This window comes from Cyanistes caeruleus, chromosome 6 (assembly GCF_971803275.1).
Source record: "Cyanistes caeruleus chromosome 6, bCyaCae1.hap1.1, whole genome shotgun sequence".
In the NCBI taxonomy this organism is placed as follows: Eukaryota; Metazoa; Chordata; class Aves; order Passeriformes; family Paridae; genus Cyanistes; species Cyanistes caeruleus.
Genome location: NC_141706.1, coordinates 35,577,195 through 35,595,308, shown reverse-complemented (window position 1 = coordinate 35,595,308; position 18,114 = coordinate 35,577,195). Strand labels below are relative to the sequence as shown.

The 18,114-nt window shown below is 45.5% G+C and overlaps 2 protein-coding genes across 24 annotated transcripts in view; one reads left to right on the top strand and one right to left on the bottom strand.

Annotated features, from left to right (window-relative positions):
• Window positions 1–18,114, top strand: part of RAD51B (RAD51 paralog B) — a 429,615-nt gene that overhangs the window by 399,034 nt on the left and 12,467 nt on the right. For 14 of the 22 annotated variants that reach the window (XR_015288773.1, XR_015288776.1, XR_015288774.1 and 11 more), the window contains one exon: window positions 222–2,719. The exons of 4 other annotated variants lie outside the window; for them this stretch is intronic. Coding sequence is in view for 7 of the 18 variants with exons in the window: in XM_023928297.2 (XP_023784065.1) it covers window positions 222–373 (152 nt within the window). In the remaining 11 variants the exon portion in view is untranslated. Of the gene's footprint in view, window positions 1–221; window positions 2,720–18,114 lie in introns of those variants that run through there. 4 more of the 22 variants (XR_015288783.1, XR_015288769.1, XM_086895903.1 and 1 more) reach the window with 4 other exon arrangements.
• Window positions 11,901–18,104, bottom strand: LOC147652599 (uncharacterized). 2 transcript variants are annotated; one of them, XM_086895918.1, is made up of 5 exons: window positions 18,055–18,104; window positions 16,863–17,042; window positions 15,410–15,505; window positions 14,014–14,169; window positions 11,901–11,979 (listed from the first exon to the last, which is right to left on the bottom strand). In XM_086895918.1, exons 2-5 carry the CDS (start codon window positions 16,912–16,914, stop codon window positions 11,918–11,920), a joined length of 366 nt encoding a protein of 121 aa, XP_086752044.1. In that variant the 5' UTR covers window positions 16,915–17,042; window positions 18,055–18,104; the 3' UTR covers window positions 11,901–11,917. The 2 variants fall into 2 exon arrangements, with proteins under 2 accessions (XP_086752044.1, XP_086752045.1); XM_086895919.1 differs by having other exon boundaries at window positions 14,014–14,097.

Below are 18,114 nucleotides of genomic sequence, written 5' to 3'. Positions count from 1 at the left end.
TAGAAGAACAACCAGACAGGCAGAAAAAAGAGGATCATTACATGCACATCAGTCCATTTTCAGCAAATCTCTACAATTAGCTCATAATGAATTTAAAACCTTGTTTTGTTTTGCGTATTAAATGGGTTTCCAAGTGACTGTTTGCTGGAGGAAATGGCAACTTCACAATATCATTCAGAAATATTGTGATTGAGGTGTCTTGTCTTTATTGTGTGTTTCAGACCAAAAGGATCAAACAAATTTCATTTGGGAAGGAACCAATCCTGCCCTGCAGCCCATACGAGTGAGAAGCAGTGCCTTGAAAGATACTTCACATGATGCTGCTTTACCCAGCACTACTGGCGAGACTTCAAGAAATACATCAAATCTATAGAAAGGACAAATGAAACCTCCCCAAAGACTGAATGAATGATGACATTGGTTTTCAAAAATCTGGTGAAGCAGAGAGAGAACATTCTTTGTCTTCTTCTTTTGTCTCTTCAAAGACTGATGTCAGAACCAAGTGCTGTTCTTTGTATGTGTGGGGCCATACTTAACTCTGAACTTATGAAAAACCTGTCTTTAGGTTAAGTGACTTTATAATAAAAGCCTCTGAACAACATACATGGTGCTGAAGAAGCATAGGCCACATGTGCCTTCCTAATTCACCTCACCAGTTTGGAGGAACCAGTGGCCAAGCACAGGAGTGTCCACAGCCCAAAACACAGTGAAACATTCACTTTCTATTTTAAGAGAATGATAAGCCTACTCAGTGGCTTGATAACGAAGCAATAGTACAGTAAGAACTTATTCCTGTAACTCACTTGGAAATCATCGGAGATGATGTAAGAGTTACAAATAGCTGGGCACTGTTCAGAATGTTAGGAGAACAGGTAGCAATCTAAACTGTGAGAAGAGCGATGTGTATTACAGCTGCTCAGCTTTCTCTGCCTTCAAAGCACTTCTGAAGTGTTCACAACATGACTGCAAATCACAGAACTATTTACTCACCTTAGAGACTTAGAGAATGTATGACCTGCTCAAGACCTCTGAAAGCATCACTGGCTGTGCTGTGATCAGGATCTGGTTGTTGCTGGCTCTCAAGCTTACAGGAAAGCCATGGGTTCAGTTAGTGCCGCTTCATGGTCACCACTGGCCTGGTTCTGTCCTCTGCTGTCCCTGAGCACTCTCTTGAAAAGCAGAGAAACCTGTACAGAAATATGAGAGGTCTGGAGTACTGCTGAAGTGGCTGTAGGTAACCCAGCAAGGAAATGAGCTGCAGTGAGGCCACCTCGGGCAGCCAGGCAGGCAGGTTGCCATCTGCTGTTGCTGTTTGGGGGTGATGAGAATGCTCCTGGGAGCATGTGGCCCCTATTAAAAAATATTGCACACCCTGAAGTGTAGCAGTGGCAGAGATGTGGAAGCTGATGTTGCATCACTCCCAGCCACCAGACAGGATGGCATGGAGAGGACATCTCTGCAGCTATCTGCTTGCACGCCTGCTCACACAGCTTTGGGCTCTCCTTTAACAAGGAAGTTTCCATCACAACAAGGAAGTTACTGCATTTCAATAAGCTACTTTTAAAAGTAATATATTTCACCCTAGGGAAGAGCAGTTTTCCAGCTTCAGTGTTACAAGTTTTGTGCTTTGAAGAGACGTTTGTAACATATAATTTTAATTTTGTTTTAGCTAAGATTTGGATTTTCTTCTTGACAGTGCTGCACTACCAGCCACTCAAACCCTGCTTAACTTGCTTGTAGCCATTTTATCTGAGTATCTTGTAAATATTTGGTAGAACACTCAGACAGAGAAGTGTTTTTTGCTCTTACAGTCACATGCCTGGTTCCAGGACCTTTAAGAAGTACAAAAGACTGAAGGCAGGGAAAATTCCACTGAGCTGCATTCAAGTCTCCAGGGAGCAACTACACTCTGTTTAGACTAAAATTTCTCATTGCTGTCTTTCCCTATTTTAAAAAAAAGTAGAAGGATTGAGAGGGGAAGCTAGAGGGTTTCATTATTATAAACACCAGAATGCAAGCACTATTTTCAGTTATTTCTCTCATACTGTGGAGCCATTTGCAGTTAGAGAGGGAGATAAGCTTTTCAGTGCTCTCTGGACTACCTGGGAAATTTCCGTCAAGTTCTAAAATGTTTTGCAGACATTAGTCAATTAAAGTTTAATACCCTTCTTCTCATCCCCATGAAGCTAGTATAGTATAAAGACAGGGCTAATGAGACCCAGGTAGTTGTGCTTTGCTGAAGTCACAGGGACAGCGTGGTAAGAGAACTTGGGTCTTTGAGTCCCAGCTTTTCCTCTTACACTACAAACAACACATATTCCCTCCCTTTCCAAGGCTTGCTATATTTCCCTTGCTAGGATATAGTGAAAACATTCTGGCCTCACACTTTGAGACAACCTTGGATTTTCCCCCTTGTTCACAACTGCTGTCCCATGGAATTAAGATGAAAAGATCAAAGAGGAATGTGAGATGGGGAGAAAAAAAAAAAACAACAAGTCACTGCTCTGTCTGCCTTGGGTGTGTTCTGCCTCCACTGCTGCCAGTGGAGCTGGTGTTATGTTGGGAGCGACCTCAAACACGTTTGTATGTACTTCCATATAATATTCAGGCAGAACTGTGGTAAAAATGCCATAATCAACAAGAGAGTTTGGCTGACAAGTAAATCGGACAGATGAGCCAATAAGTCACTCCTGTATTGAATATATGTAATTTCATTATCCTTCTGTATGTGAACTGCATTTCTTACTGCTTCTTATTATTAGCATCCTGTAACGACAACTGCAGCCATCTCTTTCACCTCTTCAGAAGAGGAGGATAATCCATCAGCCAGTTCTTCTCCGGTGGTATGAGTGAGATTTTTACCACAGGAATTAATGATCAGTTGAAGAGAGCTATTCCCAGAAGGGCCAAACAAAAAGCAATGTGCGCATGAGTAATGAAGTGGAAGAGAATGAAACAAATCTATAAAGTTCTTAAATTATTTTCCCCCTAACTTCCCTTGTTCACACTGATAGATAACCAGACGTGCAAAGCTGGATGCATATTGACAGTGACCAGTGTAAGCAGGACTGAGAGCTTCTCCCACTGTGCAAACAAACCTGAAGTCAGTCAGCTACCAAACGAGATCAGCATGTACCAGCTATTCCAGCCCTTGCAGATGAAAGATATCTGGAGGAAAAGCAGTCCTCCTGTCTCTCCTGTCACCTTACAACATACCCCAGCACTAGAACCTGGTCCTTGGGTAGGCTGCTTCTCTAGCACCCTTCCCTGCACAGGATCCAAACTCAGTGCAAATGCTGTGCACAGTGCTCATTTCATTCCCTGCTGAAAGGCAGCCAGGCCTGAGGTGGAACATGGCAAGCGCTTCGCCGCACCTGGCAACTCCACACAGCTGCTGAAAACAAGCAAGGAAGAAAGCCGTGTACAAATGCAGGGGAATTTTCACATAGGCAGGATGTAATTAGCAGAGCTGGAATTTGGCCAGGACACTGGGGTTAAAACACTGGCTTGCAGGTAACACACTGGGGTCTTTCATAATTCAAATGCTCAGGATCTCCCATTTCCATTTTACCTGGAAGATGTCAGAGGACTGTTCCCTATTTAATGGTCATGGGCAGCTCTCGAACATCTGACAAAGGAAGGAATGTCTAAATGGTGCTGCACCTGCAGAGCTTCTCTGCCAGCAACTGCCCACCATGAACAACAGCTGAAAGGATCACATCCTGACAGGACCACGGCTGCACTGCTGTAAAGCACACCTCCATGCCTTGGGGTTCACTTCTCCCCTAAACCTCATTACTCAGTTTTTCAGCCCCAAATCCATTCCAAACAGAAAGATAAGATGATAAAATGAGGGCAGCACCTTACACATAAAACATAAGATAGAGAATATTACCATTAAGTGTTGCTTCAACCTTATTCTGTGCCATTCGAAATAATACCAGATAGCTATTGGACAAGAGAGAATTTAGATGAAGCACTTCCCCCCAGTGTAGGTGAGAGAGCTTTTCCAACTGGCCTTGCTGGTAACACACAGAGCGTGAAGAGCTTTTGCCACCTTCTTCCTTTCAGCAGGGAAATCATGTTCAAAGCAGCAAAACATTTTTTTCCACTTCATGATCTCACTTTCTGTATAAGCAATTTTTCTGTTTACCATGAGGATGTTGAATGTCCACAACAGACCAGGGAAGTCATTCATGAACCTCACATGTATCAAGTCTGCATGATGTTTCTACCATGATGTGGCCCACATTAATAATAACTGAAAACCTCTAACCCCTTGTCAATCAGACCTTCAGACATGTGCAGTCAAAGAGCTGACTTCCCCTGTGTAGTGCAGTGTGTGCAAACAAAACAAGAAGTGTTCCTGCCATCTGAAAAAGCATAATCTCTGCATCAGTAAGTCATAAAAAAGGGACCCCTCCTCTACCTCTGAGCTTAGCATACCAGCCTTTGGTTTGCTAGGGAAAGAGGAGGGGGTGTTTGTATGCCCAGGCTGCCATGCAAGCCCCCTCTTTGTCAAGTGTTGTTTAATACAACCACCAACCAAACTTGATGAGAGTACCTCAGTCAGTGGGACAACAAACCTACAGACAGCCTCCAGTGGCAAAATGCACTGGGGAGAGTAAAGAACGGGCAGCTGCAGGCAACAGGAAATCCAGCACTAATAAATAAAATGTCTTATAGCCAGAAAGAGGAAATAAACAGCAGCACCACAAACTGAGAGGACAGAAGAGAGCATAACTGTGGCATGGGAATCACTGAGTTACAGTGAGCTTATTTTTACAGAACGTTGTCCCGGTTTGCTATGTGTTCAGACTGCAAAAAAAGTGGGGGAGTGGGGGGACTGCTCAAAGAGAGGGTCTCTATCAGAAGTTGTCAACAACCACTGTAATTAAGGAAGCAGCCAGAGCACACACAACCAGAGCTGCTGCCAAACTGAAATGAAAGCATTTTTTGTTTTCAGCTGTAGCCCCAAAGGATAATAAAAGATGGTTCTACCATGCCAAGTGAGGAGCTGCAGGGACACCATTTCTTGATGGCCCTCCTCCCATCTTTCCAAAATTATACACTGTGGGGAAGCAGTGAGTTGCTGTTCCTAAGTGTGCTTTCAAAGCCTGTGCCCGCACACCCCATCTGACTGCAGCCACCTGGAAAGGCCGGCCGCAAGACAGGTGGGTCCTCAACCACCATGGTGACAATGGCACCAGCTGAGCTCTTCCCCCAGCCAGTGGGGTGTTCTGGCACTGCTTGGTTCAGATTACTGGAGCTGCAACACTGAATTTTCTCCCCTTGCCCTCAGCTATAGGTTTCACCTCAGCCCCATAGCATTGCCACCACCAGTGAGATCTGTCACATTCAGAAGAGCCACATGCCACTTTCTTCCTGAGGACAGCTGCATTTAGGGGGCTCACTGGTGCCTTGGCAAGGACTTTAGTTGGTGGCACACCAGCACCGTGCTCTTCTTGCTGCTGACAGCACAGGGGGCCTGCGCCCATGCAGCAGCAGGTGCTGGGGAGCAGCACATGGGCTGGCAGAGCCCAGGAGGTTGGCACGGATCTTCTGCTGTGGGACATGCGGCTTTCACTGGTGGCTGTAGAAACTGGTGTGCAGGTTCAGTGAAGGGAAAGAAGTCATTCAGAAATTGCATGCATATTTCTGAATTCATTCATTGCGTGGTGTTTGCCTTTCATCCTCCCCCCTGGGCTCTGTGTGCATTGCTGGCATTCTCTCCCAATCCTATATAATAATTCCCAGGTCTCCACAAGCCACTGCCTGCCAGTGGAGCCCAGAGTCACTGGCTCGCCAGCCCGGTCACATGAAAAGTTACACGCGAAGGTTTAATGCTTTCTCCTGACCCCAGCCCCTGTTCCTGTGAATCCCCTGCAGTGTTTTCCTAATCAGGTGCCAGGGAAGCTTTGCACTGAGCAGGGTGCTAAGAAGGTGGCTATTTAGCTGCAGCATTTCCAGAGTCTCTGAGCTCTCCTGAGCCGTAAATACAAGCAGTGGAAGCAGGTGAATGTCTGTCAAGGCTGCCATTTAGACCTGAAGCTGCTTTCCAAATAAAGGCACGTTGCAGTTGCCTCACTTGCTCTTTCCCAACTGCTGCACTAATGGTTAATTGCTTCAGCAGGCATGGAAATCACTTCTCAAAGCCTGCATACACAGCTATGGTCCAGTAGAATTTTAACCTTCACTGGACATTGACAATATGTCTGTTACTAGGGTGTCAAAAAAAATACAGCCCTTCCATTACCAAATTCTAGATGATGCAGGTGTTTAGTTCATCACACAACTTGTCAAAGTGGTAACATATTGACTTTTCTGTCACACTTATATATGACATATCAGAAAAAACACATGCTTGTGGGGAATCTCAAATGGAAGTGATCTTTTCTTAAATGTGGATGAAAGGCAGAAATATTCAATGGCTGATTCTGATATATCAGCAGTTACGGTAATTTCCTGCTATCAGTGTTACGTGAGGGAGGGCAGGTATCTCCTGCAGGAAGAGTTCTTGTTCTCCACCTGATGTTTTCATGTAGGATTTCACACATGGCAGTGTATGATTCATGCTCAGCTTTTGGAAGCATGGGAGTTGTGTCTGGCAGTCAGGGCCCAATGTTCCTCTGGGTTTCATACAGACCACAGAAAGACAAGCCAGTTGTACTTTGAGCCAAACAGTTGGATAATCAAACTGAGCATTTGATTTCAGTTTTGGTTCTTTTTTATTTTTGAAGGCAAAGGGTGCAACTTTTTATGAACTCCAGCCTATACCTACATTTTTGTGGGTTTAGGTGAAAAGACCAGGTAAACTTTTAAGTTGCAGTCTGTTACTATTGTTCTGATTTAAGCTCTATCATTATCAACATAACTTTTAAAAACAAACAAAAAAAGCCCCCAAACTGACAGTGTTTTTCAAATTCTCTGCTTTCTCATATATTCAAAAGTGTAAGCCTGTCTTGCTTGGCTGACTGGCTCCTTGATTATTGCTTGATCTGACATTGCTTCATTCTTAACTGTAACCATCAAAATCATCAAATCTGAGTTCTAGTCTCAATTACACTCAAACTCAAACTATAACTTCTTAGTATATATGGTATTTAACAAACTTTGTTTAAATTGTATATTCCCAACTCATTCCAAGCAGGAGTTGAGAAATCCTGCTTCTCCCAGATGAGAGCATGCCTGAATAATATAGGAATTACTTTTCTCACTCAAATGCATTGGCAAAATACATGCATAAATACTGGGATTTAATCAGCCAGTGCTATCTCTTTATTTAAAGGAAAAACTTACTTAACCCTTCAGGAGAGATTCAAGCTACCAGTGACAATGCAGGCAGGTCTGAACACCCAAATGGTAATGTGTGTAGAAAAAAGTATGAGTTGGTGATGTCTGTGTCTGTAACCAGCTGGCATTGTCCACCCTGCCATACAACAGACAGACCAGCAAGAAGGATTTTCCATTTCTGGAAAGTGCTGAAATGGGGGAACACAGCGATCTCAAAATTGTCTTTCCTTCTATGAAGTATTGTCTTCAGGATACTGCTTGACATTCATTCAGTCAAATATTTTGACAATTTGAACAAATAAGCAGGAAATGGTTTGATTTTTTGGCTCCAGTGGGCCACTTGTGAAGAAGAATAAGTAGCACAGCGTGTGCCACGTCTCTTAAATACTCTTGTTTGCCAGAAACATAAGTGGTGTGTTTCCTGGGCCATGGAAACAGTTATCATTTCCAGTCCACCAAGTCACCCTTCTGTCTCCACACACCATCCCCAACCCCACATAGGGCTGGGGTGAAAGGAAGCATCACTCTGAAATACTCTGTTGTTACTCTGGTGTTTGTGAGGAGAGGGTGCATGTGCCCATAACACATTATTCTGTGCACGTTTCTGAGAAGGGCTGTGACTGCAGTCACTTCACAGTGGCACAGAAGAGGAGTGGCAAGCCGAGGTGGGGCATGCACAGGCACCTGAGAGCCAAAGCTGCACCTCTCTCCAGGCTGCTCTGCGGAGCCAGGCCCGTCTTTTCGAGCATGCTGCTGCAGCATACCTTCACAGGAGCCCTGGGCCAGGGCGCTGCGCTTGGGGAGATGCCAGAGGAGCTTTTGTCTGTGCTTTCACTGCGGGTTTAAGTAGTTCGATTAGCATCTGGGTCAGAGCACATGGAGCAGCCCCGGCTGGGGTGGGAGAAGTCACACTGTGAGGCCACACTTGAACGTGGCCACTTTACCGCGCCGCCCCGGGTACAAAGCCTGCTTGTGTGGGGCGCGTCCCGTCGTGCGTCACGCCTTGGTTGTCAGTGGCGGTCATGGGTTGCTGGGGGTGACACAATAACCTCTTTATGCTGAACAGAATAGCGGGGGGAATTGCGGGAGACCATTGGAAACATAACAGCAAAGAAGTGGTTTGGCTTTTGTCTGTCCCTCAAGGTAAGGTGCCCAGGCAGTCGCTGAGCTGCCTCTGCTGCTCTGGAAGGAGCGCGAGCAAAGCAGCATCAAGGGTGAATGCAGGGCTTTGGGTGTCTGGAACAGGACTTAAAGAAACACCCAAGGAAGACCCCATGGTATCTCTATGGTAAAAACATGATAAAACTGCTTATTTAGGGTAGCGTTTTACAGCAGCTCATACTATAGTCTGGGCTGCCATGGCCTTCTTGCCCCCACTGCCTTCAACACAAAAGGAGCTACACAAGGAATCAGCTCAAAGAGCTGATCTGTCTGGAAATTGGACTGTGTTTTTAATTACAAAATAAAAGTTTGCTTGATTGGAATGTCTTTTCATTCAAAGAGAACTGGAAAAATAAAAATATTAGGAACTGAAATGGGCCAAAACAGACAGAAATTTGAAAAAATACTGATACACACTATAAAAGGCAGTTAAATTTCTTACTGTCACTGTTTATCTATCTCTGTCACTGTCTCCTATGCCAGCCCCTCAGCCATACACTCCACAAAGCAGTTAGCCCAAATAATTCAGATATGCTAAGCAAAGCTACTCTGAATATGGCTTCTAACCTAATTAGTCAGAGCCTTATCCAGTTCCCATGAAAAACAGCAGGAAAGTTTCCTTCAATGCTAATAGACATAAGATTGGATTGTAGAACAACCATATAACTTTTGACCAAAAAGTGAAGTTTTTTTAAAGCACTGATAAAATATTCATGCAGGAGAATGTGGAAACAATGTGACTGGAGCAGTCACATTGCTAAATATGTTTCAAGAGAGCATAATCATTTTTGAAACCACACTCATTCTCACTTGTGATGTGTGCTGTAAGGGGAAAACACAAAACAAACTTTTTTTTAAAAAGGAAAAAAGTATTTATAATTTCTTTATTGTGGATGTACAGAAAGACTCTCCCTCTCCTGCTGGGTAAACCAGTTTCTGCTCAATAAGCAGTAAAGCACATCCTAATTTTTACAAAGCATTTGTTAGGCAAAACAGGGTTTTTTTAATGATGCTTTCATTTTTTTGCAGTTAAGAGTCTTTCTGTTGATGCCAGCTGCTTTAGTTGTAGGTATTTTCTGGGAGGTGGTGTCTGTCAGCCCCACGTGGGGTGTCCCCTTGGCTATCTCTCATAGCCTCCCTTCTATAAATCACAGCATATTAAAAAAAGGGGATAATGCTGACATGTGAACTAATCCCCACATCAAAGAGAGCAATTCTCCCTCCTCCAAACACCCACCCCCCTCTTTTGCTGGGAAAAGTCTAACGCCTAGAAGGTGATTTACACAAAACTTCATCCCAGTTGTTAGGAAACTTGCAGTGCTGCTTACTTGCCAACTGCAGGAGAAACCTGGGAATCAGGGTAACCACAATAGCTAGCCTGCGGCTTCCAGCATTTGGCAATTCAGGAGGGGGAAAAAACTTGGCTTGTTTCAACAAACTTGTGTGTATGTTGATTGCATGGCAGAATAGGCATGCATACAGACAGATGTAAACGTGACTAGTAATGTGGGTCTGTCTGGGCACATCTGGGTCTGTATGGGCACATCTATGTCTGCATGTGCTTACAAGCACTTGTACAGGCACAGAACTGCCTGGCCTGGCACATGCAAGATGCACCAAAGCACACAGAAATAGCTCTCTCTCCTGCTAGGAGAAAAGAGGGACAACAGGGAATAAACATTAAAAGCATAAGTCTGTATGGGCATCCAGTGGCCTAGACATGGAGAGGGCTATCTTAAGCTATTCATTCCAGCTCTGGGCCTGCCTTTGAGCTAACAGTTCAAATGCTGGGAATAGATGAATAAAGGGAATGCTCTGTCTGAGACAGGATTAAAGCATACACTCACTGCTGCCCTTGCCTTTGCAAATCGTTCCTGTGCACTGATTAAGCACACAAGATACTTCTAAATAATTGCCTGTCTTTGGAATGCATCTGAAAGGAGGAAAAAATGCTTCTGTCTGGCTAGGTAACTCTCTTTTCCCAACTTAATGCTTCGCCTGTGCCTGTGCTGGGCACACATCCTTCAGGCATACCCTCAAAGCATATGTAAAATGGAAAAGACTACAGTGGTGGTTCTGGATTCATAATCAATAAGCAAAAATACGTGCCTCATGTGAAATTTGCTGTAGTGAAGTGCATTTCTATGAGGATATGTATGCATGTGAACTAGATACTTCCACCGGTATCGAAGCTTCTGGTTGATTAATTCAGCTTACTTGCTGCCTTCTCCTGCCACCCACTCAGGCAGGCAGAGATGCCCTGGGGCCAGCAGGGCCCTCCCCACCCAGGCCATCCCTTGCCCCAGGCCAGAGGGCCATGAATGTCGCTCCCAATAAGTCAGCCAAAAGAGGCACACAAGGTTCACTCCCAGTGCAAGATTGGAGAACTACTGGATTTTAAAAAATGCATCCTTTATGTAGTCCTTGGTTGGTTGTGGTCCAGCTGCACTCACCGATGCACTTTGGTGTGATTGCACAAGAGCTGAGAGGAGGAAGAAGCAAGTAGCCAGGGGCAGTGAGATGCTCAGGCAGCTCCCATGTCAGTGGCAAGTGCTGGCTTAAAACACTCATGAAATACAGCCAGAGGGAGAGCATCAGGCATGCCAAGAGACCCATATCTCCCTGACAGGAAGAGCATGGCACATGTGTGGGGGGCAGGCAGAGACCAGAAGTTTTGTTGTCCCAGTGCTCCCTCCACATAGATGTGCAGCTCTGCATGTGCCTGTGCCTGTCCCCTGCCCTCTGTCAAGTAGAGAGGATGTGAAAGAAACCCCAGCTTGGTTGAGCCCTCACCTCCAGTACATGGAAAAACAAACACAGCCATTCTCTTGTTTGTTGATTTAGTTCAGAGTGCTCCTTCCATTACAAAACCATTTCCCTGCAGGCGACAGGCTAAAGCCTATTTGCTTATTACTCTGCAAAAGAAAATGATGGGTGCAATTTTCAAGCGCCTCTTCTGTTGATAGACACAGAGATTGAAAGGACAGAGCCCTCCCAGCTACATCTCAGCTGTGTTTTCTTGTTGGGCATAACTTCTCATGTTTTCTAGCTCAGAAACACATGCTGCATGTATCTTTATCTCCTCTTCTTGAAATATACATTTCTCTATGGGACAGCTTTGTGCTTGGAGAGTGAGCCATGTGCTTCATCGGGTGTTTACATAGTGATGGTGGTGATCAGTGAAAGTTTCACCCAGAGCTGCAATTCGCAGGACAGCACATACCCCACACACCCCACTGCAGCATCTGCAATGAGTCAAAACCCCAGAAATGAGCACTTGTGAACAGGGGAGAGGTTTCCTCCTGCTGCTCAGGCTGGTGGCTGCCCCAGCTCCCATTTAGGATGGTGTAAAGACCAAGCCATCCCCTGGAACTGGCACAGCCAAGTGGGGCTCTGGGTGTGAGATACATCCTTGTTGAAGGCAAACACACAGGAAACATCACAAGTCTCTTCTAGCCTGCTTTTATTGATGAGATGCACCCGTTGGCAGTTCCTGGTGCTGACTGGGACAAGTCTGGATAAAAACTGCAAGAGGAGCACCAAAGAGCTGGCATCAGTTTTGGTGCTTGACTGAATTAGCTGTTTCTACTGAGTCCAGGGCTCGCTCTTTGTGCCAACACTACCACCTCCCCTCATCCTCCACCCCCAAAATAATCAAACTAGTCTCAACACCTTTTTTTGTTAGGTTAAGTCACTTCTCTGCCAGCTGGTCTTTTAGATGGCAATTCTTCTGAGTGGCCTTTTAGGTGGCTGGCACTTTACACTCCTCACAAATCCAAGCCAACTGCATTAAAAAGTGAATTTACATTGCAGGGCTGGGGGTGGGAGGGTAGCCCAGGCAATGTCAAAGAAAAAGCGGATCAAAAAGAGCTGCTAGTATTGGATACGTGGGCTGTCTTTTCAGCTGCTTTAGGACATGTCCTTTCAGCACAAGAAAAGCTCAAAAGAATTCAGTTAATCTGTTGTTAAACAGAGTCTGTGATGGGAGACTGGTTTGTCATCATCCAGGCAGGGAACCGAGCCTCTCTGTAATGGCTGTGAGCTCCTTTGCCCTTTCCCAGCATTTCATATCCATAGTGGCAGTAAGTTCATGGACTGGCACCTTGCTGGCCTGGCATGTGAGGCCCCAGGATGCCAGGACCCCTTTCTTCTGGCTGCTCTCTGGAGAAGCAGCAGCTCACAGCACATGCACTATACAGCACAGCACACCTGAAGGCTGCGGCAGCCAAAAATCCCTCTCCATAACTCTCCTGCTTCACACAAGCACAGAAGTGCCTTGCAGGGTGCTGGTGGTGATTTCAGAGAGCTAGGAGCTCGACTAAAGTCCTGAGGCATGAGCTTTAGTATGACTTTCAGTTCTAAGTCTGAATATAGAGATGTAGGAGCAGCCTGACCCACACTAAGGTGTGGCCCCCATGATGTCCCACTGAGCCTCAGTGCCGCAGTGCAGCTCTGAATGTTAGAGGCGACATGGGTGAGCAGCCCATAGGCTTGCCAGCCTACACTTAATTTACCACATCAGGAATATCACATGCATACTGCTCCCACCTAAAATGAATCCCTCCTTCCAGCTGGGAAAAAGGAGGTCTTTTATCTTCCTCCGAGTGGAGGATCCCATAGATCCCTACAGAGTAAAACAGCTATTCATTTTTAAGATTTAAAGACATTACTTCATTTTTGTTCATGTATCACATTTCAGTGTCTTCTAAACAAGAGGGAGCTTAATGTTTTTGTGTAACCTTGAACTGAGTAGTACACAACTTTTATTGCTTCATCCTTGAGCTTTCATGAGCTACATTATGTTCTACTATGAACAGAACGTCCTACTTAGGATTGTGTTCCACATGCTTTGGTTGCAACAGCTTCCTAGTGCTTTCTTTGGCCTGCATGTGTATGTAGTTGTATGCCTACATACACATAGGTGTGTGCATATGTATGAATTCATTCCTAATTATGAAATGACACAATGAAAATTTCCAATTCTGAAAATTTTTATTTCATTTCCTTCTTTCTCCACTGCTCTTTAGCTAAGCACACTGGCAGTGTGTTCTAAGGAACAGGATAATTCCCCTGTATGACTCATTTCTAAGGTCTCCCAGGCAGGATTCAGTATGATGGTGTCAGTGGTTGCTGCAAGAGCTGTTTAAATGTCTCTGCACGTAGTGGGCAGGGAAGTGCTGATCTCAGGCAGTGGTGCTAGGAACGTCAGGGTCTGTTTAATATTCACTGGGGATCTTCCTAAAAAGTTCCTATGGTCTTGTGAACTGGCTGAGCATTACCATGCAGTTGTTTCAGCTTTTATTTTAGTGCATGTGGAACATTGTCCTGTGAAACTGAACTTTCTGGGTTTGTTTTAATGGCAGGCTGTAATTTGATTTTAAATTATCTACTGTCAAGCCTTTCGCAAGTGAATCGAACACACATCCATTTTCTCCATAACAAATTTGACTGTCTGGAGAAACAAAGGTTGGTAATTAAGCTCACAGCAGTTGATAAGGACGGAGCCTAGGCAAGGCCTAAAACCTCAACAAGTTAGAGCCTTAATTTCTGGATACTTACCAAAACCAAACCCTTGACTTGGTGCAGCTTGCCCATTCTGGATAATCTGGCTCTTTGATTCCCTGGGGAGGCTGCTGGGCTGTCCTGTGGGAAGTCGGCACCTCGGTCTGACAGGGAAGGATGCCAAACAAGCAGACACCACTCCAGGGTAACCAGCTATGCCAAGTCAAATGCATAATTCAGCAAGCTTATGGTTAAATATGGGAGATCTATTTCTCTCCAGCAAATACATGAATTCCCAGCACCTTTTGTACTTTGAAATACCATTAATTAATATTTATCAGATGTAAAATGTGACACTAGCTACTTGGTACAATATGCCTTTAAGCACTGTGTTACTGTATTCCTTTTTAAGCGTATCTATGGACAGTCAGGCTGGGGCAGGCGATCGCAAGTGTCACCAACAGCAAACACCCCTCAGCTGGAGGCATCTGAGAACCCATCCAGGCCTTAAACTGGACTGTCCTCTGTACAGGATGGAAACCATTAGCAGGACACTGGGACCTGCCACGCTGCCCCTGCCCATGGCCACATGGTCTAAGGAACACAAATCATCACGTAGTGATTTTTGGTTTTTTATGTCGTCTTTGCTCCAAACTCATGTGGATGTCTGGAAAGCGCCTCTGCTCATCTCCCTCTGCCATGACCTTTAATACCAGCGCTCAGCTGCCCATGGGGAGGTGTGCCAGGGCAGACAGGCCATGCTGTGCCTGGGCAGAATGGGCACCTCACTCCTCACTGCTGGGGTGCGCATGGGGCACCCTCACTCCTCCCTGGCCCCTGGCTGCCCTTGCTGTGTCACTGAGAAGCAAATCTGTTTGGCCCCTTGCTGGTGCACAATCCGTGTCTAATGTGTCTGACAGTGCTGGTACCTTGAGAGCACTGTGGCAGGGGCTTCCCAGCAGCTCAGCTCCCGAGGCCACAGCCTCTGGATGACTTCCACCCCAAATGTATGTCACATTTCCTTCCAGTGAAAGCAAAATATTTACACTAAGCCAGGGTCACCTGGCGGCCACTGCGCTATCGCAAGCTGGAAGCGGCTGTGATACAGTAAATGGAGGGGCATGAGGGGGAGGGAATTGCTGTGGGCCTCCAAAACAAACGATGCAGCTGGTGGGTGCCTCTGCTGGCAAGGGTGGGCACCGGAGACAGGCGCTGGGTGGGTGCTCTCGGGGCGGGATGGGGCTGGGCTGGCAGCAGGGCCTGCGGTTCAGGGACAGCCAGCCAGGATGGCAATGGCAGAACAGAGCCAGGACTGGGGGCCAGGGAAACAAAATTCATGGAGTCTGGACAGATATGTCCAGAATTCCTTCCATCCACCCTTCCCAGCGGTCCCCATGCAGCCCCAGCATGTTCGGTGCCTGAGGCTGTGGCCACACCAAACTCACTGCTTTACCTGCCTTCAAGGAGCTGTTGGAAATCCTCCTCCTCTTCTTCACGAGTGCCTCGGGCCCAGTTAAACCATCCTGGAAGTTGCTGGGCAAGACTTGCCCTATGAAAGTGCAACGAATTCAGTGTTTTAAACTTGTAAACTTGAACTACAGGACTCACAGCCCCTGTATTCCCAGACACACAAGAGAAAGGGTGGCAGTTTCCCATTGTAGTAGCTTGCATACAAGAAATCATTCTGAGACAGGTCTTCCCACCTCTTCACAGCCTAAATCTCTCCCATATGCTTCCAGAATTTCCTTCTTTATCCCATATTGCACTGCTGATCAGCATCTGAAGCTTCTGCTGTGTACTGTACACATTCGTATGAGCCATGGACAAAGTGGCTGGCAGCTCCTGGCTGCCCACTCATCTGACACCACAGACTTCTCCTCAGTTCCCACTGTCCCATTCCCTGCCAAGCATTTGCCCAAAGAGATGACCCATGCCAGGGTTTCACAGGTAACCAATGGCATGTGGACTCTGGAAAGTCTCCACCAGGCAATAAACAAAATGGTGCTCGTTTTGCATGCTTTGAATTTGCTCTGGGGACACGGGGACTCTGAGCTTCCCAGCTCCTGGGCTGCTTCAGAAAGCCTTCACTCACCTGCAAAGATAGATGTGAGTGTCAGGCATGAGCCCCAGTGGAGCTGTGCTGAGCCCCTCTGATCAAACAAGCCCATAAGGAGCAGCAGGAGGGTTTGAATAATCCCACAAGCTCTTCTGCTTTTGTTATGCTGCTGCCATTCACCCAGCAAAGTTCACATGCAAGCATGTGGAGTAACTGAAATATTACAAGACATTCCACTTATTCTTGGCTAAGGGAGAGGTAATTGCACTTTTTGCATCCAATGATTTTTCACTGGCACTTCTCATATTGATTTTCACGGTGTCAATATCTCAGATGTCAATATTAAACCAAAGATGAGGAGGGGGCATTTGACCACTTGGGAAATACGGTTTTCCCCAGCTTTGCAGGGAAGTTTATTTATGCCAGTTACTAAGCTATTAGGTATGCAAGGCATAACTATAGCAGAAGGGGATTTCTGTGTGGGAGGAACAGTATGATTCATATTGTCTCACCAGCCTTGCAAGACAAAATGTCCAGTCATACGCTTTTGTGATGCAGCCACTCATTTCTCCGCCTTTATTTTGTACATAGCCATAACCCCAGTGCACTGGGACCTTAGAATCAGCAGAGCAAGCTACAGGAGAATCAGTCAAGAAAACAGGAAGCACTGAGATGACCTAATACTCTAATAGCATTTTCCTCACTGGGAACGATGTCCAGAGCATGGCGAGGGCAAGGAGGGATCGAATGCTGTTCTCAAGCACCTGATTAGCACCTCTTGTAACAACTCCTTGAGTCAGGTGGCATGGAAAATGGTAACAGGAATGCCATCCCAGCTTTGGAAACTTGCCTGCTTCACAACCAACCCTGTATCTGGAGCACAGACTGTGGCTGAGTACCATTCTCGTAAGCACCTACTGCATCGCACTGGTGGTTGAAAGGGGCTCATTAATGCAGCTGAGGCAGAAGTTGGCAATTGCTGGATGTTTATTTTGGAGCAGCCTTCAGGAAATGTACCAGTCTTCCTTTCCTGGGATTGCAAAGGAGGACGGTAAGGGCAGAGGAAAAGCACTGATTTCCAGAAAAGATATTCTAAGCTGAAGAACTCTCTACCTGAGAGAGCAGTATCTTACTATCTATCTTACAGGGGAAAATACTTATGCATTAAAATAAAAATAAAACTATATCAGGACCCTTTTTTCTTTTCCTCTCCAGAAAATTCAAATTTAAGGTAAATCAAAAGAACTCCTGACGTTTTTAAGTTATGAACATGAAAGTTCATATGTAGGTATCAGCTGGCTCTTCCCAATTATGCCCCTGAGAAAAATCCAGGCCATCCACAAGAGAATTCCACATTATCAGGGGCCACAAAAAGCAGAATGCCTTCATCTCACTCACGTGGAGACTGGGCCTACTCCAGTGGTCACTACCAGTACACAGGGATTTGGTTTTAGCACATTCCTGACAGCACAAATGGCACAGAGGAGGCAAATGCTTTTCAGCCTTCTTCTTAAAGGCTGGCTCAGAGAGCCAGAACTTTGCACACCTCGGTGTGATATGGCAGCCTCATATCTCACTATTATTAAACACAGAACTAGCATGAGTCTTTACATACTTTCATGGGCTTCACACATTCTTTTCACGTGTGTTACTGACATAAAAGTTACACTATTGCAGATACACTTTTTGTGAAGTCAGCTAAAAGGCAGTGTAGTGGGAAGGTGTCGTATTTGCAGTATTTTAGCCACTCTGAAGAAAGGACAGGGAAAAGGGCAGGCTGCAGCTTGCTTCTTTATTAACATGCAAACCTTTAAATCTCAGGTTACTAAGTATTTTGGCTCCAAACTCCAGGTATGAAGCAAATAGCCCAAGGACTCTCCGTAGAACTATAGTGGCAAATTTTAATAACATCTAAAGGGCAATGATGAGGCTCCTGCCAAAAGAACCTGCCAGCTATAAAATATCAAAAATGACACTTTTAAAATAACTGATTTTAAGATCTCCTATATCAAAAGCAATGTCACCAGCAGGAATCACCTCACCTCCTTCTGGAAATGCCTTGAGGCTGAGACTTGCCCCATTTCCCTTTGTTACAGCATATG

What these genes read in the sequence shown, in the direction of transcription:
- LOC147652599 (XM_086895918.1), bottom strand. Translation starts at nt 16,914, where the DNA reads ATGGTACTCAGCCACAGTCTGTGCTCCAGATACAGGGTTGGTTGTGAA. An exon ending in CAGGGTTGGTTGTGAAGCAG is followed by an intron (nt 15,506 to 16,862) that starts GCAAGTTTCCAA and finishes GCACTTTCATAG; the next exon opens with GGCAAGTCTTGCCCAGCAAC. An exon ending in CAACAGCTCCTTGAAGGCAG is followed by an intron (nt 14,170 to 15,409) that starts GTAAAGCAGTGA and finishes GACTTGGCATAG; the next exon opens with CTGGTTACCCTGGAGTGGTG.